Source organism: Puma concolor, chromosome D3 (genome assembly GCF_028749965.1).
Source record: "Puma concolor isolate L17-30 chromosome D3, mPumCon1.1.hap2, whole genome shotgun sequence".
NCBI classification, from domain to species: Eukaryota; Metazoa; Chordata; class Mammalia; order Carnivora; family Felidae; genus Puma; species Puma concolor.
In genome coordinates, this window is record NC_141678.1 from 16,365,413 (window position 1) to 16,386,238 (window position 20,826).

The 20,826-nt window shown below is 55.8% G+C and overlaps 2 protein-coding genes across 7 annotated transcripts in view; one reads left to right on the plus strand and one right to left on the minus strand.

The window, feature by feature from the left end:
- The window catches only part of BICDL1 (BICD family like cargo adaptor 1), a 104,261-nt gene extending 102,067 nt beyond the window's left edge, over positions 1 to 2,194 (plus strand). For 4 of the 5 annotated variants that reach the window (XM_086681828.1, XM_086681826.1, XM_086681829.1 and 1 more), the window contains one exon: positions 638 to 2,194. In XM_086681828.1, the coding sequence (XP_086537954.1) occupies positions 638 to 799 (162 nt within the window). In that variant the 3' untranslated portion in view covers positions 800 to 2,194. The remainder of the gene's footprint in view (positions 1 to 637) is intronic. The other variant, XR_015242279.1, reaches the window with a different exon arrangement.
- Positions 2,195 to 2,812: 618 nt separating this feature from the next.
- Positions 2,813 to 19,384, minus strand: RAB35 (RAB35, member RAS oncogene family). Of its 2 annotated transcripts, XM_086681832.1 has the most exons (6): positions 19,171 to 19,376; positions 13,713 to 13,763; positions 10,893 to 11,016; positions 6,662 to 6,786; positions 6,448 to 6,572; positions 2,813 to 5,069 (listed from the first exon to the last, which is right to left on the minus strand). In XM_086681832.1, the coding sequence occupies exons 1-6, from the start codon at positions 19,220 to 19,222 to the stop codon at positions 4,941 to 4,943; spliced, it is 606 nt and encodes a 201-aa protein (XP_086537958.1). In that variant the 5' UTR covers positions 19,223 to 19,376; the 3' UTR covers positions 2,813 to 4,940. The 2 variants fall into 2 exon arrangements, with proteins under 2 accessions (XP_086537958.1, XP_086537959.1); XM_086681833.1 differs by lacking the exon at positions 6,448 to 6,572 and having other exon boundaries at positions 19,171 to 19,384.
- Positions 19,385 to 20,826: the final 1,442 nt, after the last annotated feature.

Genomic DNA, 20,826 nt, shown 5'->3' on the forward strand with positions numbered 1-20,826 from the left:
GCCAGTGGGGACGGCGGCACCTGGGAGCCTGTGTCCTTGCCGCGTGGGGCTGCCAGTGGCATCTAGGCACCAGTGGTGCGAGCTGGTGTAACCTGAAGGGGGCAAAGGGACAAGAGAAGCCCCCTGAGGCTGACCCTTTGGACTGGAGAGCTGGCGGGCGACATGATGCTAGGGCCTCTCGGGAGGGCCTCTCGGGAGGGGTGCCGGAGAGAGACACCCAGCCCCAAGGGCGCGGGAGGCAGGGCAGAGGAGGCCAGTCACAGGCAAGGCCTGGGTAGAGACAGGGAAGTAGCAGCGTGGGCCCAGGCCTGCCCTGCGCTGGGCTTGGAGTAGGGCCAGACCCGCGGTGGGGCCCGCCAAGCAGCCAAGGCCAGCAGGGAGATGCCCCAGGCCCTGAGGAGGCTGAGGTGTCAGTGGCTCCTGTGCATCCGGGCATCATGTCTACATTTGCTGTCTTCTTGGTCGAGGCGGCCTGGCTGTGGCCGTTCAGTCATCTGGTCTCATCCCATCCTCCTCCTCCTCCTCCTCCTCATCATCATCATCTTTCGTCCTTCTGACATTTGCTCCCTGTCCCCGCCCCTGCCCCCGCGGCACCAGGTCGGAGCCCTGCTCAGCCCCTTCGCTCTGCCCTCTGCAGGATGACATGCACAGGGTCATTGACCGGCAGCTGATGGACACGCGCCTGAAGGAGCGGAGCCGGCCTGCTGCCGCCCTCTCAGGGGCCCGGGGCGCAGGGCGCGGGGACGAGCCCAGCACCACCGAAGGCAAACGGCTCTTCTCGTTCTTCAGGAAAACTTAGGCTGGGAGGAGTCAGGCCAGCAAGGACGGGCGACTTTGGACTAGAGGTGACTGAAATGGGGTGCTTGCACGAGGGCTCCCCTGGGCCAGCTCGGCGGCCGCACTGCCCACCTACACCGGGGCCGAGTCGTCTGGGAGGGCCCACTCGGCCTCTGAAGGCTGCCCTCAGCAGAGGGACAGGCGGCAAGCCCTGTCCCCACTGCCAGGCCACACCCAGCCTGGGCTTCCCCCGGATCCGCTGTCGTTGAGCGGGGCTCAGGCTGTCTCCAGAGCGGGCCCTTGCTTGGGCTCTGCCACTCAGACCCAGTGGATCGCAGCCCACCCCGCCCACCCCTCAGTGGCTCCCAAATCCAACCCCAGGCAATGCTGCGCCCCACCCCCCCCCCAATTTTAGAATACGGGGAACAGAAGGAATGGAGGCTGTTCTCTGCATGCCTCAGGAGGCTGTCGTGGCCCCCAGCTGGCCTGAGCTACGGGGGCCTGGTGCCTACAGGACACCGGGCCCATGGCTAAGCCTCCGTCTCTCCCCCGCCCCCCCCCCCCCCCCCCCAGCCTCTGGCCCAGGGAATAAAGGGGGAAGCAGCTCCTCACCCACGTGCATGCACCTCTGCCCAGAGCACCTCTGCGGCAGGAGGCCCAGCCTGCAGGGCCCGATGGCCGGGGGCTCTCCTCTCGCACTCGGCCTGGATGGGCCTCAGCGGGGCTTGGCTGATGCCATCCCCGAGCTCAGGAGGAAGGGCCCTGCCCTGCTGGCCGCCACTGTTCTTCCTCCCTGGCCTCCAGGCCAGCCAGTGTTCTCATGGGCCCTCTGCAGGCTTTAGCCAATCCAGCCCTTTCCCCATCATGGGGCCAGAGCAAGGAGGGGGTCTTCTCCTCTTCCGGGGGTCCCCTGCTCCCCTCACACATACAAGGTGTTGGCTCAGCCGAGCGAGTCCAGGCCACAATGGCCCCAGAGGGGTCTGCAGTCAGCCACCTCCACCTCAAGGGCAGCACTGGCACCACAGGGCGTCTGCCTCCAGATACTGCCCGCCAGGCCTGCAGAAGGATGAATCCTGCAGCCTGCTGCTTCTGCTCCTTCCTCAGCAGCCATCCCACCTTCTCTGCTGAGGCCCTCACTCAGAGGCACCCCGGGCTGAGTCAGCCCGCAAGCTGCTTTACAAAGGATCATCTCCCTCCCGCACACGGGAAAAGCACAGCAGGGACGAGCGGAAAGAATGTACCTATAGATATGTACATACCACAGTGCTGTAATTTTGTATGTAGCAATCATGTAAATACATGTATGGATTTTATAATATACATATTCTATATAAATCTATAAAGGCATATTTTTAGAAAAACAGCGCACCACTGCTTCTTTTGAAAATAGTCTAAGAATAAAATGAATTTCTACAGAGCCTCCCGCCTCCATCATTGGGTATCTGGAGGGCTTGTCTGGGCGGAACGCAGCTCACATTTCAGAAGCGCCGCCAGCTGGCTGTGGTGGTAGAGGCACTAATGAGTCCTTCACGCACATGGGAGCTCACCTCCCATGTTGGCGTGACCGGTGGGTGGATCCAGCCAGAAAGGGGCATCCTGTCTGTGACAGCCCCGTGGGGACCGCCTCCACGCCAGCCCGGGGCCCGGGCGCCCCGCCAGCGCTACAGCTGCCCGGCTATGGGCGGGCCCCGCCAGCACTGCTCCCCAAGCCTTGAGTGGGCCCTGCAGCTCACCAGAAACCAAGCCAGAAATCACTGCTGCATCCTTCCAGGCACGTGGGGAATGAACACGGCACTTCCCGGGGCATCGTCCCACATGCGCTTCCCACCTGTGCATCACACCAGAGGAGCTGCTCAACCTGGACCAGCCTTTTGTGGAGAAAGCAAACTTGGCTTCTGAAAGCATCCCTGGGCTTCAAAAGGCACCTGTGCTGGACTCCGACCAGAACAAACAAGAGCTGGATCCAGAGGGCGGGAAGAAACCGGGCCCACCCAGAGCACAGCTGGAGGAGAGGAAATAGATCCTGGAAGAAAACTTGGCAGCTTGAACCTTTATTTTTAGTATTTTTTTTAAAAAGCATAATTAGAAACTTTCAATACAGAAATAATCCTAGCAAACCATTTAAAAGTTTTGTTCGACAGGAATTTCACATCAGGTCCACCAGGACGTCGGTCTAGCCCTGTGAATCCCCCACCCCCACCCCCCATTCATGCGTGCAACACTCAGTGGGACAGGCACACCGTCGTCACCAAAATCACCCCACCACCTGGGTCTGGACAGCCAGTTGCCAGAGCCACGGTGCCTTCTTGCCTGGGCTGGAAACATCCAGGACCCCTTGCCCTTATTGCTTGAATCTGCAAGCACTGCCACACTGATGTCACGTGAGTGCTGCCCACCCTCCCCCACAGGACTGTGGTCATTCAGGGTGGCCACGCTGCACAGCACGGCTCCCCCAGGCCCAGGGCTCCCCCACCTCTGCAGGCGGCTCCAGCGAGGGCCTGGCCATGCAAGCACAGGCTTTTGGCAGTCTGGGGAAGTGGAGGGACAGGTCAGAAGAAACCCCCCGTTTTTATTGATTAAAAACCCATCGACAGTGTTAACATGGAAAATCTGCAGTGTGATGTGATTGTCCAGTCAGGGCATTGCCTGGAAAATCGCCTAGGAAAGGAAATCCAACAAAACACATCATGGTGTTGAAATAAATTATTCCCAGGTTACGTGATCCTTTTAGGGGAAAGGTGAATGATGAAGTGTCCCACGAGGGACAGTAATCAAGTGCAGATGACCCTGGCTTTTTCCTCCAGGGGACCAGGATCAAAGCTGGCTGGCTCCCAGCCCCGGCTGCCATTCCTTCCCACCCGCTAAGAAATCTTCATGCTGCCTTTGTATTAAAACAGTTCTGTCACTGCTCCAAGGCTGCCTGCCGTCCACCTCCGAGGCGATGTCCCCACAGTCCAGCAGCCCCTGGCACCCACTCCTCAGATTCGAAGGTGCCTGGTGCCGCAACGGAGACCCAGGAAGTCGGTGGAAAGCCCTAGGCCGACAGACAGGGTGGGAGGTGCGGTCTCCTTTCCCACCAAGAACAGCCCGGGAGGCAAAGCTGCTCTGCCAGGAGCCAGCTTCAGCGCCAGGAAGCCATTCAGCTCTTCCAAAACCACCAGACCCGAAGCGCGGAGGCCACAATTTTTGCTGTGCCAACCAAACCTCAGGAAGAGAAAGTGTGAGGAACTTAACCCATTTGATTTGCCTTCATTTTATCTGTAAAATAATGCTCCTCAACACCTCTGCAAGCCCCATCCCTGCACAAACACACCCCTACCTTTCTGTTGGAACTGAAACAGGTTGGTAAAAATTAAAAGCCATGGCTCCCCTGGGTTTGTAATTCAGAGGCATCTAGAAGGCAGGACAAGAGACCTGGTGACCAAAAGGCAGGAGCAACTCTTTCTGCAAACCAAAAGGCTAGGCCTCTAATGGGAACCCCCAGGCCTACCTTGAGGCCAGGCTTTGCCCCAGCTGCCTGCCTGGATGGTTACGGGGGCGGGGTGGGGAGGGAAGGGAGCTGGCTTGGGAAGAGACTCGGCACAGGCCCCGGAAAGAGGGGAGACCCTACGTGCCGGAGGCAGAAGCCAGTGGCCTGTAGGCAAGAACAAGTAACATGGAAGGCCCACTCCACCAGCCCAGGTTGGCAAAAGATGTGGCTAGATCTCGATCTTGTCTCCTCGGGAGGTGGCTGGCAGTAGATGGTATGGGGAGGGGAGGGGAGGGTCTATTGCAGCAGGCTGGCATTAAGGAGGCAAAAGCCAGAGCAGGACGAGGGTGATGCGGCTGGTTAAAGCAATATACATTATGTACAAACTCTGGTTAATCAGTCCGCTCAGCTGGCAGCGTCCTCTCCAGGCCCAGGTGCCTTGGCTGGTGGGGTGGGGGGTGGAGGGAGGGGCGGGGGGGGGTAGGGGCACCAGAAGGGAAGGGCAGGTCGTCCAACACCTTCTTGGCACTCAAGAGGGGGAGGGGAGGAAGTGCCAATGGCGCCTCCCAATACAAAAACGTGGAGAGAATTCTTTAAATAACGGCACGAAACTGAGACTGTCCCCGAGGAGCCCTGCGGGCCTCGGGCCGGGGAGCGGCCGCAGCGCAGTCTCTGCAGTGGGCTGGGTGGGCTATTAGCAGCAGCGTTTCTTTCGTTTACTGTTCTTCGTGAGCTTCACCACATCGTTCTGTTGTTGCTGCTGCTGTTTCGCTAAGTTGTCTTTCTTTGCTCGGAGGACCAGTTCTGTGATGCAGTTGAACATCTGTGAGGATGAAAGAGACAGGGTGGGCCTCACAGCCGGCGAGGAGGCCCTGTCACTGTGCCACCTCTGCTGGCCAGCACGGCCACCTCCTGGGCCCAGCTTTCTATTTCTACTCGTGAGGTTGTTGTATATGTACGTCCTCAAATGCTTCCTAGGGTTTGCTAAAGGTCAAAAAGGAACATCAAAGCCCCATGAGCTGTGTCTTGGGGAAGTCAATCTCGGGGATTTTCCAGTCTTTCTTTTAAAAAAAGAGAAAGAACCTCTCCAGCTAGAATCTTCGGACAAGACACCTGTTCTGGTGACAGGCCAGATGGACCCAGAGCCTGCCCACTCCATGCCGTGTCACTGTACATCCCGCCTAGAACCTTCCCCGGACCACCCCAAGATGTCCTTGTGGTGCCAGGACCCAGTGGAACCCCACCTGCCCGCCTGCAGTCCTCTCCTCCACACTGCCAGGAAAGGTACCAAGCACTTGTCATAATCTGCTTGTTACTCCTCAAAACCTAGGGGTGCGGGAGAACGACTCTCACCCCACCCTGACCTACAGGAGGGACAGGTGGAACCTGGACAGGTTACATCACCGCCCAAGGTCACGCAGAAAGGACCCCATACTATGATCCCAAACCCGACTTTGACGCGCCTAGGCTCCCTGCCATTGTGCGGTCAGTGTCTGGGAAGCAGTGGGAATCCTGGCATCCCTGGGTCTCCAGACACACACTGTGGGGCGGGACTCACCCAAAGCTACGAGCATGCCTGGCCTGCGCTTGTGGCTAAAGGTCCCACTTTTCTAACACAGACTCCCAACCACTCTCCAGCAGGCCTAGCAGAAGCGAAGCTGCCTCTGGCCGGAGGCTCAGCTGCTCTGCGGGGGATGTGCATCCCTGGGAGCCTCTGGGGGGGCTCGCAGCAGGTGCCAACCTGAACTCTGGAGGCCACAGGAAAGCAATTGGGTGTCTGCCGGGAGGCCGAGGCCCTAAGGAAAGCCTTGAGAACAGGAAGAGGTACCAGTGGTGGGGCCGGGGAGGGCAGCGAGGCAGACGACTGAGTGGGAACCATGCATGGCTGGGGTGTGGGACTGGTCTTGGCCTCTTACAAGTTGGGGGATATTCCTCAATTTGGAACCTCAGCTTCCTATATAAAATGTGGAAGTAACTTACATCTGAGGCCTGTTGAGATATGAGCTAACACCACCTGTAAAGGGCCTAGCATAACGCATGCAGCAGGCACACAGTAGGGTACCAACAAACGGCAGTTACTATGATGTTTTCTGTCAGCCACCTGGGACTCTGGGCAGGCTAGAAGCAGAGAGAGGAGGGCTGTGGCGGGACAGAGTTGGGCCCCACTCCCTCCCCCGTTGCCGCCCCGGCCCAGGCCTTACCTCTTCCACATTGACGTTCTCCTTAGCGCTGGTCTCAAACAACTGGATTCCCATCTGCCCCGCGAATTTGTAGGCATCTTCTGTTTCCACCACCTTCCGCTCAGGGTCGTCGTTCTTATTCCCCACTTCAAGGCAAAGCAAAGTCAGCCCAGCCCTGCAGGGCTCCCTGCCGCCCTCCATGCCTCCGTCCCCACCCCAGGGGGTCCAGCCTCACCTAATATCCGGCACACATCATCACAGTTTTGGTTGATTTCATGAAGCCACCGCTTGACGTTGACAAAGGACTCAGCACTGGTGACATCATAAACCACGATGACCCCGTGGGTCCCCCGATAATACCTGTAGGGTCAGGATCTGTGTCAGAGCTTCAGCCTAGACCAGAACAGTCTCTTCACTAAGACCCGCCCGCCCACACCTGGACAGTGGCCAGGGAAATGGTGACGGACAAATGCTTTCCTGTAAGACCCCCAGCATCTGCCTTCCATCTGACCTCAGCTGACATCCTGGAACCGTGCCCCAACCGGGACACTCCGCAACACCGGTCCTCCCACTTGTCCCCAAGGCACCAGTGAGTAGGGAGTGGCCCCAAGGTGGCCAATCAAGTTGTTTGAGTCTGCCACCAGCCTGAAACTTCTTTGAAGTTCTTGTTTTATGTTTAAAATGCAAGTAATCTTTGTGTTTGATGTCGTATCCTCACCATCCTTGTTTTAACATTCAAAGATTTTCTCTCCTCAAACCTTAGTAAGGTGCCATTCCAAGAAGACACAATTTGTGAAGCCAACATCTCATTCACTCCTCTGGGGGCAGGTGGACCCCTCCCTTCCGCCACTTTGGGCTCATCCCTGCCGGTGGCAGAGAGAGCATGGAAACAAGGCATCTGGGCACAGCTGGGAAGAGGGTGTCCCGGACGTGCCACCATCCAAACATGCAGACCCCACGGCCTGAGGTCAGCCAAGTCTGAAAGGCAGGCGGACATAAACATTCCCCTCCAGACAGAGCGACCCCATTCATTTACACGGGTCGGATGGACGGAGGACGTTGACCCCATGTGACTCCAGGCCTTATCCGGGCTGAGCACTTGGCCAAGCTGCGGGAGAACAGCTCCTCCCGCACCACAGCCTTAGGAGGGAGCTGGCCACAGTGCGGGTGCAGCCACGTTCTCGCTACCCGCTCGCCGGCACTCTGACCACCTCTTCACTTTCTAGGCCCTGTCACAGGACAGAGGCTACCCTGGCTCCATCTCTGAAAGGCCGCGGGACCCCGGGAAGGTTACTGCATGCACCTCAGTGTGCCTGTTTCCTCAACTATGAAATGGACATATCAGTACTCCCTCTTGAGATGGTGTGAGGAATAAAGAAGATAGTTTGTGTTTTCACAAGGGCTGGTCGACAGTCAATGGCCAGGGGATGGTGCCTCTTTACCATCATTACTATTCCTTCGGTGACAAGCTGGGACCCCTCAAACAGATGGAAGAAAACCACGGGAACAGCACGCAAGGCAGCAGTGAAGGCAGCTTTCCCGAGCCGCGAGCAGAGGCAGGCCGTGCCGTGCTCTGGGGTCCAGCCCCGCTGGTGTCCCCTGCCCCGTCTCTCCACCCCTGCCCTGGGAGCCCAGCCAGGCGGACAGGCAAGCCGTGCAGGTGCCACGCCCTCAGACCAGCTCTCAGCAGCCACTGCTGGGAGCATCACCCGACTGGGCAGGAGTGCACACCGGGACCAGGGCGACAGACGACTGTCCCCTGCCAGCAGAGGTAGTGCAAGCAGGGGAACACGTTTCCGAGCGCTCCGTGCTGGACTACTGAAGATGCCAAAAAATGCTGAAAGGGGCTTTATCGGAGAGCGAGAACTAGTCTGAGGATGAGCTCTGACAAGGCGGGCACCAGTGTTTCTGGGCCTCCTGTCATCACTGCCACTGATAAAAAAAAAAAAAAAAAAAAGCACCCTCGCCCCCGCCACCTCCATTCAGCTCTGTGGCCGGCACAGCACCCAGCACTCTGCATCCACCGCTCTATTCATCTTCGCAGCAACCTGGTAGGACAAACAGGAGGGTCGCCATTTTACCAATGAAGACGTGTGGCTGAGTGGAGTGACCTACTGAAGTCACAGTGCCTGGGTCTGACTCCCAGTCCAAGGCCACAGGTACCAGAGGGGCTTCCCTTCCTGGTCACCTCACCGTCCCTCCCCAACCTGCGCCCCAGTCGCACCTCACAGGTTGGCAGACCCTCGCTGCCAAGACAGAGGAAACGATGACAACAGGGCTCCTCGCCAGGCGGACAGGATGCAGTTTTAGTTTCTCTTTTCACACCCTGACTCCGAAAAGGTCACGGCCCCAGTTCCTGAGAACAACTCCTGAACTCTTCCAAGACTCTTCCCTTCTTCACCTGCCACCCTCACCCTCATCAGGTCTTTCTGTGGCCCCTCGGCATGGCCTGCGGCACAGAGGAGGGGACCACACGATGGAGCTTCCCCGGCTTCCCCAGACGGGCAAGGCGGCCAGCAGGGGCTGAGCCGGTGCCCACCGGCCACCACCATGCAGCGCCGCCCCCTTCTCGAGCACCCCGAAACACACACACACACTGCCCCCGGGCAGCTGGGCAGCTCCAGCGTCCCCAACAGCTCACCCTCTTCCCACCGCGCCCTGGAGGGAGCTGACCTCACGGAGGTCGGGGGCTCCTCTGCACCCCAGCACTGCCCTGCCCGAAGCCCTTCTCATGGCTACGGGCCCAGGATTATCAGCCACCCCCAGTTTCCTGAGTGGAGACACCAGATCATCTGCCTCAGCCCCAGTACCTTGGGGTGGGAGCCGGCAGAGAACAGGGCCGTGGACTGAACGAGAAGGCGAGAGCTTTGACATCAAATGGACCTCAATTTAACTCCTGACTAACCAACCAAACTAAATTACTTTACCCTCTCTGGGCCTCAGCTTTCTTGTCCATAAAATGGACATAATCACAGGACCCTTTACTCGAGATTAAGTGAAATGAACTAGGTAAAATCCCAGCTCAGAGTAAAGACATGTGGGGTCAGTGCACAGGCCTCCTGACCCACAAAAGAAGTCTCGTGCAGGTCTGGACGGACGCTTGGGCTGCCCGTGATGTCCATTCTACCCCAAGGAGCCTTGACCCTGGCTGCCCTCCTTAAGGTCTTGCTGGCAGTTGCTACAACACATGGGGACTCAGGCAGCTCACTAGCAAGTAGTCAGAGAGCTGTACTGGGCAGCCCCAGAACCGGGGACCCGTGGGGCCTGGGGAGTCACAGGCCATGGCACAAAGGTGCTCAACCACGGCTGACCCAGGGACAGGAGCCCCTCCTGCTCAGGGTCTGCTCGGGCTCCAGCACCTCGAACCAGGGCCACCCACCCACTGGCATAGCCCCCTCTCCCTGCCTAGCCAGCACCCCCGAGAGTCCCCCAACACTCCCTCCCCACTGGAACCTCTGGGGGGAGACAAAGGAGAGGCCTACCAAAGAAGCGATACCACACGCCAGACACGCCAGACACGCGCTCCTACTCTGCACAAACTACAGCATGGAGCTCAGGCTCTGTGCTTGCTGAGGGCAGGACCCTCTCAGAAGTTCCCTCATCCGTAAAATGGGGAAGATAATGGCACCGACTACAGAAAGCTCAACGGGATCATCCATGTGAAGCCCAAGCACAGAGGACGTGGCACACAGGATGCAGCATTAAAGCAAATTCTAAGGCAAGGCCCTCTGGAAAACTGAAGCACAGAGAGTTTAGGCAACTTGCCCAAGGTCACACAGTAGAACAGAAATATAAATTCTGAACTGTCTTCAAAGCCCTGCTCCTTCCTGGAACCTTTTCTACTAACGGCCCGAGAACCAAGACCCCCTTTATAGGACCCCTGCTGTCTGGCGCTCCAGCTGGGTTCCCCTCGTGTTCACAGCTAAGGACTACAGCAGCAGCAAAGACAGGCAATCCACTGGGGGAGCCAGGTTCCCAGTAATGGCTCTGGGGAGGCAGAGGAGAGGCCTCACAACGGCCTCCTCTGTACCAGTGCCCTTCCAGACTTCTCAATGGAGAGAAGCCTCCTCTAAGAAGTCAAACAGGTGACAGGAGCCTGCACAGCGACCCAGCCTGTCACAGCTGGCACCTAACAAGAGTAACTCATTAAGCATCTGACCACCTAGGAAGCCAGCATCACTGTTATCCCATTTTCCATACAAAGGAACTGAAAGCCAGAGGGTAAGCTGACCAGCTGGTCTCTCCCGCCAGCCCCAGAGCCAGGGCCCAAAGCCACAGGCAGCAGCCGTACCTCATTCCCCACCCCACCCCCCCAACCAAACGCCAGCAACTGCAGCCAGTCCGGAACCCCCTCTGGACAGCTCAAGGGCCCATCTCAGGGACATCTCTATGACTTGGGACACCTGACACTACATCTGAGTGTAGGTGGCGAAGAGTCGGAAGGGGACTGGGCCGGCCTGACTCACGTGGAGGTGATGGTGCGGAAGCGTTCCTGCCCGGCCGTGTCCCAGATCTGCAGCTTCACTTTCTCCCCATTGATCTCCACAGTCCGAATCTTGAAATCCACTCCGATTGTGGTGATGTAGCTGCCTGCACACACACGCACATTAGCAAGGCCCACAGGGTGCCCGTCAGACGTGTCTTCACCTGCACGGGTGACTCTGGCCTCCGCAATCCCTCCCTACTCACTCTTTGTGCCCAGCACTTTTGCGGCCCCAGGGACACAGCCCTGAACAAGAAGAAATTCAAGGTCTGGGGGTGCCTGGGTGGCTCAGTCAATTAAGCATCCGACTAGATTTCAGCTCAGGTCATGATCTTACGGTTGGTGAGATCAAGCCCTGTGTCAGGCTCTGGGCAGACAGCACAGAGTCAGCTTGGGATTCTCTCTCTGCCCCTTCCCTGCTTGCCCTCTCTCTCAAAATAAATTAATAAACTTAAAAAAAAAACAAACAAAAAAACACCAAGGTCCACACCCAGATGGAGCCCTCAGTGGAGGTGAGGGCAAGAGACAGGATACAATAAAACAAAGTGATAAAGAAGGCAATTTCAACAGTGATGAGCACCACAAAGGAAGTAAAACCGGGAGGAGACAGGAGGAGACAGGCTCCTTTCGTTAGAGGGGCTGGCGCGGACATGTTAGCAGTGGCCTGAGAGTGGAGGGGCACCCAGGACACACTCCGGGTTTTTTTTCTGTGCCGCTCCAAATGCTGTAAATGACCCACAACACTGACTTCCTAACACACAAGTCATGACCTGTGTTTTGGAAAACACTGCTCTAGGCAAAGGAGATAATCACAAAAATAGCAACAGCAAGGGGGGAGAGGGTGTCACATGAGGTCAAGCACGTGGTGGGAAGCAGGTAGGGGGACGCGAGGCCAGATCTCAGGGCTTTTGTGCCATTTTCGCAAGCTTGGACTTTCTCTTGTGTGTGGCAGGGAGGCACTGAAGGGTTTGAATCAGAGCATGAACCACATTGTAAATAGTTCTCTTTGGGCATCTGTGTGAAAGACTGAGTTGAAGAAAAAATCTAGCCAACGTCACATTCCCATCCAGGATGATGAAGAGCACACATTCACACTCCGCTTGGGGCTTCCTGTGTAATGCAGTGCTGCAGTCAAGACACACACACACACACACCTGACAATATGGGGTGTGACAAGTGTATAGGAGGGGTCAAAGTGCAGGGTGGGGTAGAAATCAAGGAAGGCTTTGGAGAGGTAGTCACACTTAGGCCTGGCTTGAAACAACAGGTACAATTTCCAAGGTTGAGAGAAGCTGCGGGGGGAGTTACGGGGGGGGGGGGGGGGGGGGCGCGGGGAAGGGGGCAGGCAGTGCTCCCAGCACCTTGTGGGCAGAGAGCCCAGGGATGCTGCTTGACATCCTTATGCACAGGACAGCACCTCCCACAAGGAACCACAGGGCCCCAAGATGAATGGTGCCCATGTGGGGAAACGCTGGTAGAAACTGCCCACATGAGAAGGCTGCTGAGGCTTTCAAACACGGGAAAGACCCTGCCAGAGCCACGATGGACTGAGCCATCGGGTATGGGGTGGGCAGAAGCTGCTGTACACTTTAGACAAAACAACAATGGTCTCAGCTAGGACACTGGTGGTGGAAATAGGAGAGAGACTGCATAGGAGACGAGAGCTGAAAGGGCCTGGGGGGTGGAGCACGAGGCACACAGGAGCAAGAGAGGTGCTCCCAGACATAAGCAAGGGCCCAGCAGTTACCGCTCTGGAACAGAAAATACAGCGACAACCAACCACTGCTACTTCTTGAGTGTTACTTAGTCCAGGCACCAGGACTCGTGACGTCTCGCAATAACCCTCTGTGGGAGGAACGATGAGCGGTCCCATTTTACAGATGAGCGGAGACTCGGTCACACAGGAAGACGGCCCTAGCCATCATCACAGCCCCAGTGGTGCTGAAGGGCTGCTGTCTGGAGAAACCCACCTCTCCACCAGGAGGGAAGTGTCAGCCATGTAATCACTTCCTAATTGTAGCTCGCCACCCAGCCACAGCGTATGGATTCTCAACAACAGAGTCACATTCAGTCCTTGATCAGAGAGACCAAGCTGAAGCCTCTGCAATGAACCTGACGTATTCAACAAACAAAAACATGTCCAACCTCACCAGTGATCAGGAAAATACAAATTTAAATGATAACACTTTTTGCCTCTTGGCAAAAAGTCAGAATTGACAAGGGGCACTTTTGACCCCTTCAGGGGTACCGTCACTTAGCACTCCTCTGAAAGACAAGTTGGCAGTTTTCAATGCATATACCCCCTGACCTAGTCACTCCACTTCTATACAAGGATAAACACACAGTGCATCCCAGCCAATGCATCACTTAAAATAGAAGCAGCCAGAAGGCACGCACATATCGAGAGCGCTGCTGATGAATGATGAACCAGAGGTCTGCCAGAGATGGGGAAGGATGGTCCTGGATATGCTGAAGGGAAGGCCGGTTGCTGACCCACCACATGTGGAGTTAAAAAAAAGAAAAAAGTCCGAAAGACACACACCATGCTGGACAGAGGCTACCAGGGTACCAGAGCAGGGGCACGGGAAGGGATAGCTTTCATTCTTCACCTCACTATTTGAAATTTTACACAGGCACGCGCTAACTCATAGTATTTAACTTTTTTTACTTTCTTAAATGTTGGGGCACAGAAAGTCTCTGGGTAGAAAAGGGACAGGCCTACAAAAGGATTTTTTGGACAAAACAGACTGGAAAAGGAATCTCAAACCCAATATACCCAGCAGCACCCCAGGGGCACACTCACCTGAGAAAGTGTTGTCTGCAAAACGTAACAGTAAACTGCTCTTGCCCACACCTGCAAGAGAGAACGCAGGAGATGAGAGGGGGCACGGGTCCCTCCCTCTAACCCAGTCAGTCCTTCAGGGAGATGGCACCCAAGTGCTAGGGGTGCCTGCTTGGGTGGCTCTGTCAGTTAAGTGTCCAACTCCATGATCTCGGCTCAGGTCATGATCTCAGTTCGTGGGATCAAGCCCCAGGTTGGGCTCTGCGCTGACAGCGTGGAGCCTCCTTGGGATTCTCTCCCTCCCTCTCTGCCCTTCCTCCACTCGAGACTGTGCGGGTTCTCTCAAATAAATAAACTTAAAAAAAAAAAAAAAAAAAAAGGAGCAGTTCAACAGACCCATCTCCCACCACAATCCTGCTTTTATCTCCCAAACCGGCCACACACCAAGAACATCTCTCCCACCCAATCTCTGACCTTTTCCTCTGTGCTGGTGTGAGATAAGCTGTCCCAAATCCCCTGGGGAGAGATGAGAAAGGGGCTCATGCCCAGGCCCTGTGCTGATGAAACCCAGAGGAAGACACCAGAGAACAAAAATAAAGCAGGGAGAAGGTTAGCCAAATGACACTAGCCTCAAAGTATGTCTAAAACACGGTCCCCTGAAAAGCATACAGTGTGTGGGGCTTCAGTCTGTGCACAGCATGAGCCAAGGAATTGTGGGGCTAGAAGGGACCTTTGAGATCATCAGGGCCATTTTGCAGGTGAGAAAACGGAGGCCTAGACAACACAAACCAACTGCCAGCCATCTTCCCCCTGAGGTCACTGCCAGCTGCATGGATGGGGCAGGAGTATCTGCCTTACAGCTGTCAGCCCAACAGCCCACGTGTGCTCAGACCATTTCACTTATCGTGGCATCCCCCGGCATCCTTGTTCCGAGAACAAGCAGAATGCCATAAGCATGGCTTCCCTTTCCTTCAGCACACAGCAGCTTTAGCCTGGGCATCTGCTTTGTCTCCCCGTGTCCCATCCCCTACCCCTGCCACCCCTAAGGCCAACTGGGTGAACCGACCACAGAAGGAAAGAATCCATACACACAGAGTTCCATGTCCAGTGGGCACTTTGATGCTCCTGTAATTCCCACTGTGTCTCTTCAGGTAAGGTACCTGAGGCTCTGGGCAGCTAAGCAGCTGGCCTTCAGGGCCTCTGCAGGGAAGTGGGGGGCTGAGCTGTGAATCCAGGAGGATCGCCTCCAGGGCTCTACAGCTCCTTCCAATACATACTGCAAGGGGAGTCTTCCTGAGTCTCTTTCAGGAAGTGGAAATAAAAAGATCCCAAAGGGGTTCGTGCATCTCACTCTTAGATTTGTAGCAGCAGCACTCCCAATGACAGACATGAGGAGATCTTAAACTAGGGTCTCAGGAGCCCCCAAACTAAGTGCAAATTTGTGGGGAGGAGCCCACAGCATTCATCAGAGACTGCCTCCGCCCCCATCCCCTGCTGTTTCTCTAAAGCTAACCAACCCCAGACATCCTCTCTGGTATCTCTTCTGGGCACTTCTTCAATGAAGAAGTGAGTTGTCCAGGGATACCCAGAAGAACTTGTTTCATGGAGCAAACCTGGGCCTTGCCTTCCCAAAGACAGGCCGGGGCTGCGGCTCTGAGCAGGCGGGTGCTACACCCACCGTACCTGCTGCCCTGTGCCTGCAGCGCTCTCGCTCAGAGCCACTTCCTCATTGCTGCCTCTGCGAGGCTTCCTGCCGAACCCAAGGAGAGCCCGAGTCCTGGGCTGGGTCCCTCACGGCGCTCTGCCCAGCGCCAACACCCCATCGGCCCTGCCGGCTCCCTGGCTTCCTCCTGGAGCCCTCTGGTCCGCTTACTCAGCTAAAATCTGTGTCTGGGCCACTAGCCGTGAGTTCCTCTAGGAAGGAGATCTTGCCTCCCTCACCCTGGACATTTACAGAGCTGGAAGCTGGGCCCAGCACTTAGTAGACACCAACAAAGCACTGTTTAATGAATTTAGGACTAAACAAATGGCAATCGCACTGACAGCTATGCCATCTAATGCTGTGACTGCAGCATTCACAGATGCCGAAGCAATGTTTTTCAAACTTTTGGCGGGGGGCGGGAGGGGGCAGCAGAATCCTTTTTCAAACTTGAATTTTGTGTGACTCCCGGATACCTACAACAGGGAAGGAGGAGGTTCTCTCTGTAAGAAGCAATGGAGCAGCAACATACCCTCCAGCTTGGCCTCTGTGAGTCCCCTTCACTCACCCCTATGCTCTGCAGAGCTGCTGAAAACCACCAGGCTGCAGAAAGACCACTACAGTCACCACAGTAACTGCTGCTTTGGGCCTGACACCAACCTCCGGCATTGCTCTTCCCTTTGAAAGGAAGAGAAATCCACCCTGAGAAATGACATCTCCTAAATACCCCCAGAAGAAGCCTCATTGGGAAAACACACTACTTCCATTCATCCCACAGCACTGGCTTGAGAGAGGTAGTGACCAGTCTACCTTCACAGCTGAAGTCAAGGGCTTCCCAAGGGCCATACCCAGCATGAAACCCCACCAGCCCAGCCCCATCACCTTCTACACTGCAAAGAGCACAGGCCCCCGCACTCAATGCCTCCTGGAAGCCAGGAGACAGATTTATTTGACAAACACCATAGAGGCCCCTCTCAGTCATCACTGCTCTCCCCTGCTCTCCCCTGCTCTCTGCCTCTTGGCCTCCGCAGATGCTCTGGTCCTCAAAAAGCCCCCATAAAAGTCCCGCCTTCAGCCCCACTCTGTCTCAGCTTTAGTTCTGGACTGTTGGAAACCCTTACACCTTCGAGTAATGCATTCACAACTTTAATCCTGGCTCAGCCACCGACTCACTGTACAACCTCAGACAAGTCACTTCCTCTCTCTGAGCCTCAGCTCAGAGCGCCTCTATAAAGTAAAAGGCTTTAACCAGTTCTCTGACAGCCACTCCAGTGTCCAGAGTCTAAGAATAAGGATGGCTGCCCCCAACAATCATGTGAAATGCTGTTACATATCAGACGTGATGTCAGAAGAGCCTAAGAGAAAGCGTAGACCCTTAGCCATAAAGAGCTGCAAACTATGAGGAAATGTATTCCAGAAGTGTGTACGATGTAGCAGAGTGGGAAGAATTCTAGATTTATAAGGAAAGAAACGAACATTCATCGAGGGCCCTCGTTTGCCAGGCCTGACACCAGCTGCTCACGTACAGCACCAACGTGCATCGACCCCAGCTTTGCCTGTGACGGGCAGTGTGACTTCGGGCAAGTCAGCTCCTCTGAGCCTTAGTTTCCTTATGTGACAGATCACACAGGCAGCGGGTGAGAACCAGATGAGCGTCTGTGACATCATTTGATAAACCTTCAGGAAGCCTCCACATAAGGAGCCAGTCCAGGGCAGTGCCCGACGTCCAGTTCCTCGCTCAGGTGCCAAGCTCAGTCCGAACTTCCATGGCTACCATCTCCCAGGCTCATAAGCGTCCGGCTTTGACTCCTGTACACGACGTAGTTCTACAAGCTCAGACTGAACTAGGAGCCAGCATGTAACTTAGGGAGTCTTCTCCCACACCTGACTTCTGAGTGAAAAATCAATACCCCAGCCAAAACGGACTGTGAGAAAGGGGGCCAGAACCATCCCCCGGGTTTTACAGAGAAAAGCCAACAAGCCGCATCTTCTTGCTGAGTTTATGCTTTTCATTTTTGGATATCAACACACAAGCCCTAGATGTCTTGCAGAGGGATAGGGACCCCTGACCACGGTAGGCTTACTTTAATTCCAAAAGGGAGAGAAAATCACCCTAGTATCAGTCCCTGGGAACCAAGGCCGGGGCTGAAATCAAATCCTGCTAAGGCTTAAGCCTTGGGACCCTGAGGAATGCCAGAGGCTATCTCCAAGAGTGAATCTACGCAGCTTGTCTGGTTTTCTTTTATTCAAACCACAATGAATCCATCCTCCACCCATCTAACTCCTTCCTTGACACAGTTACTCTGTGTCTCCCTTCTTGGCTCCTAACTTTTCCCCCTTACCTCTCCCTTCCACCAGTCACCACAGAAACCTCAACCGTCTTTCACCAGATCCAAACCACCAACCACATCCCAATCTAGCTTCACAGTGAGACCAAAACTCACTCACTTCCATGGCCCAGTGTCACCCAACACTCCTCCCAGGGTCTTACAATTCCTTTGATTGGTCCCCTCTTTCCTGAAAAATCCATGGGCTCCACCACCAACCTGGCGTCTGCCTATAACTCCCTTGCCCACACTCAACTCAGGTCTGGTCTATAAACTTGGCCTGTTTCCAAGCCTCCTTCCCCATCATAAAATCCCAGCACCTCAGCTATGCTCCCATAAACCTCCCAAGGCCTGCCTCCCTGACCTCTTGGTCACCCCATAAACCTGCTTACCTGCCACACTCCAAACACCTCTAAAACCCTCCACCCTTTCCCAGAAACCAACCTATCTTTTACAAGGATACTTAACATTCATTCATTCATTCATTCATTCATTCAACAAATGTGTATCAGGCGCCTACTGGGTGCAAAGCACTGCACCAGGCCCTGGAGAAGGGGCAGTGCACCGAGCTAGGAGCTCTCCAAGAGTGTATATATGGTCAAAGCCCTTTTGTAATACTGGCTGACCCACCTCCAATATCCATCTAGTAGACAAGTATGTAAAAGCAAACACGCACTGAGCACTCACTACCTACCAGGCACTGTTCCCAACACTATGTGTGCATTATCTCACTGAATACTCCAATCAGCCCTGTGAGGCAGATCCTACTATTACTCCATTTTACAGACAGGGAAACAGAACCATACAGACAAAATAACTCAACAGGAATGTGCCAGGCCCAGTGCGAGGTAATCCCAAAAGGTAAGTCCTGGGGATATCCCCATTTTTCAGAGGAAGAAACTGAGGCTTACAAAGAGCACTAACAATCACATCAATAGCTATCATCTACCTAGAGCTGACTTTACACCGGGTTGGGCGCTAAGCTCTTTGCCAGCTTTATCTCATCAAATACTCATACCACCCCAGCGAGGCAAGTCCCCACTTCACGGATGAGGGAACTGAGGCTCTGAAAGGCGAAACAACTTGCCCAAGGTCACAGAGTGAGGAAGCTGGGAGTCCCAGAACTCGAACCCGGGTCTCTCCAAGTCCAGACATCGCGCGACTTGACCAAGGTCACACGTGAGACAGGGGTAGGCGCGGCAAGGGGATCCGGCGCCCCAGCCCCGACCCCAGCGCGCCCCGCGCGCCCGGCCCCTCCGGTCCGCAGCCCGGTGCCCCAACCTCACCTCCAGGCCGCCCGCAGCCCCTCGGCGCGCCCCTGGGGCCAGCGGCCGCCGGGCAGCCCCGCCCCGCGCGGGCCGGCACCTCCCCGCCCGCCTGCCCGCCCGCCCCGAGGCCCCCGTGGGCCGCGCCCGGCAGGGCCCACGCCACCTCCGGCCGCCGCGGCCCTCACCGCTATCGCCGATGATGAGCAGCTTGAAGAGGTGGTCGTAGTCCCGGGCCATGGCGGGCGGGGGAGGAGCGCGCGGGCGGGCGGGGTCGGTGCTGGCCTCGCGATCCGCAGCTCCCTCCGGGCTGCTTCAGCAGCGGCGGATCCACTTCCCGAACAAACAGCCGGAACTGACAGAAACACCTCCCTCCGCTCCCCCTCCTCCTCCTCCTCCTCCTCCTCTTCAGCAGCCGCCGCCGCTGCCGCCGCCTCCCTTCTTCCCGCCCCGCCCCGCCAGTGCGCAGGCGCAGCTCCTGGCACCGCCTTTGCGCAGCCGCAGCCGCGGCCAGCCGCGCCCTCTCCGCGCTCCCGCACCGCGCAGGCGCCTTAGCGAGGTCCCGCGGGCGCGGGCTTGCCTTCCTTACGTCTTGTCGGCTAATGTCGCCGCAGCCGCCCGCGGCCCCGGGTGCTTGGAAAGCGGAGGTGCCGTGGAGCCGTGAAAGACGCCGAGAGCGCCGGAGAAGTCCGGCCGTGGCCCAGGACGGACTGACTCCTTCATCTTCAAGAGCCGCAGGCGCTGCGGAGACGGAAAGACAGGCACGCAGTGACCTTGGGGGCGGGGCTTACGCCGAGCTCCCGGTTTCTCGGGACCCAGGACCCGGACACTCCGCCCCCTTCCGCACGGACGCCGCCGTTGAGGTGCTGGTCTCTGGCCTGCGTACTGAATGCCCAGGCACCCGGTGGCTGCCCGGTTTTGCAGGACACGAGTCGCCCGCGGAGCGTGAGAGGAGTGTGGCCTTTGAATCCCATCCTAGCCCCGTGATCCCTTGGAGCCTGCGTTGCTTCCTTGGTAAAATGGGGAGGGCAGTTCCAGAATCAGAGCCCCGTCCAACTTGACGCTGAGCCGTTGTGAGCTGCATCCGGAGCCCCAAGCGGCAGCTCCCTCGGCTTCGATTTCACACCGCCTACAGAGTCATATCTCAAAATCGTGTGGTTAGGAAGACCTGGGCTGCCAGGAATTAGGCGGGATTGGGTTTATCATCAGCTCCAGTTTTTTTCCAGTTTTAGAGTAAGTTCCCACCTGCCCTAAAAGGGAGATGCTCCTACTACCATCCTGCTTAAGAGAATTGCAGAGATCCCTAAGTTCCTTATAGCTCTCTGTCCCTTTTCCGTCAAGTATCTGTTGAATATTCCCACTTGTTTTATCACTTACATGTTGACTTTATAAAAAGTAATGCTCATGGTTAAAAAACAAAATGTACAGAAGCTTACCCAAAAATACAAATTAGTTTTTCCTTCAGACCCATTCCTCACAGTTAACTCTTGTTAATAAGTTCCTTGGACACCTTAAAGTGCTTAAGAACTATTTGTTGAACTAATAAATGTCTTTCAATGAATTTTCTGTGCCTGTGCAAACACATACATGTATGTACGTTGCCTTTTTAACAATATGCTTGGACGTTCTGTCACTTAACAACCGCGTGGTATGGTACGCGGTCATAGGGTTGTACTTTAACCACTCTGCTATTGATAGGCATTCATGTTGTTTGTAATGTTTTATGTAAACAATGTTGCAGGGAAGATCCTTGAACAGCTCATGGAGTGTCATACTCCAGTTTTGAGGGTTCTTTCCAGGAGCTAAGAATCGAGTGTGGTGATGTCAGAAAAACATGGGCTTGG

What these genes read in the sequence shown, in the direction of transcription:
- RAB35 (XM_086681832.1), bottom strand. Translation starts at nt 19,222, where the DNA reads ATGGCCCGGGACTACGACCACCTCTTCAAGCTGCTCATCATCGGCGAT. An exon ending in TGCAGACAACACTTTCTCAG is followed by an intron (nt 11,017 to 13,712) that starts GTGAGTGTGCCC and finishes GTGTGTGTGCAG; the next exon opens with GCAGCTACATCACCACAATC. An exon ending in TGATGTGTGCCGGATATTAG is followed by an intron (nt 6,573 to 6,661) that starts GTGAGGCTGGAC and finishes TTTGCCTTGAAG; the next exon opens with TGGGGAATAAGAACGACGAC.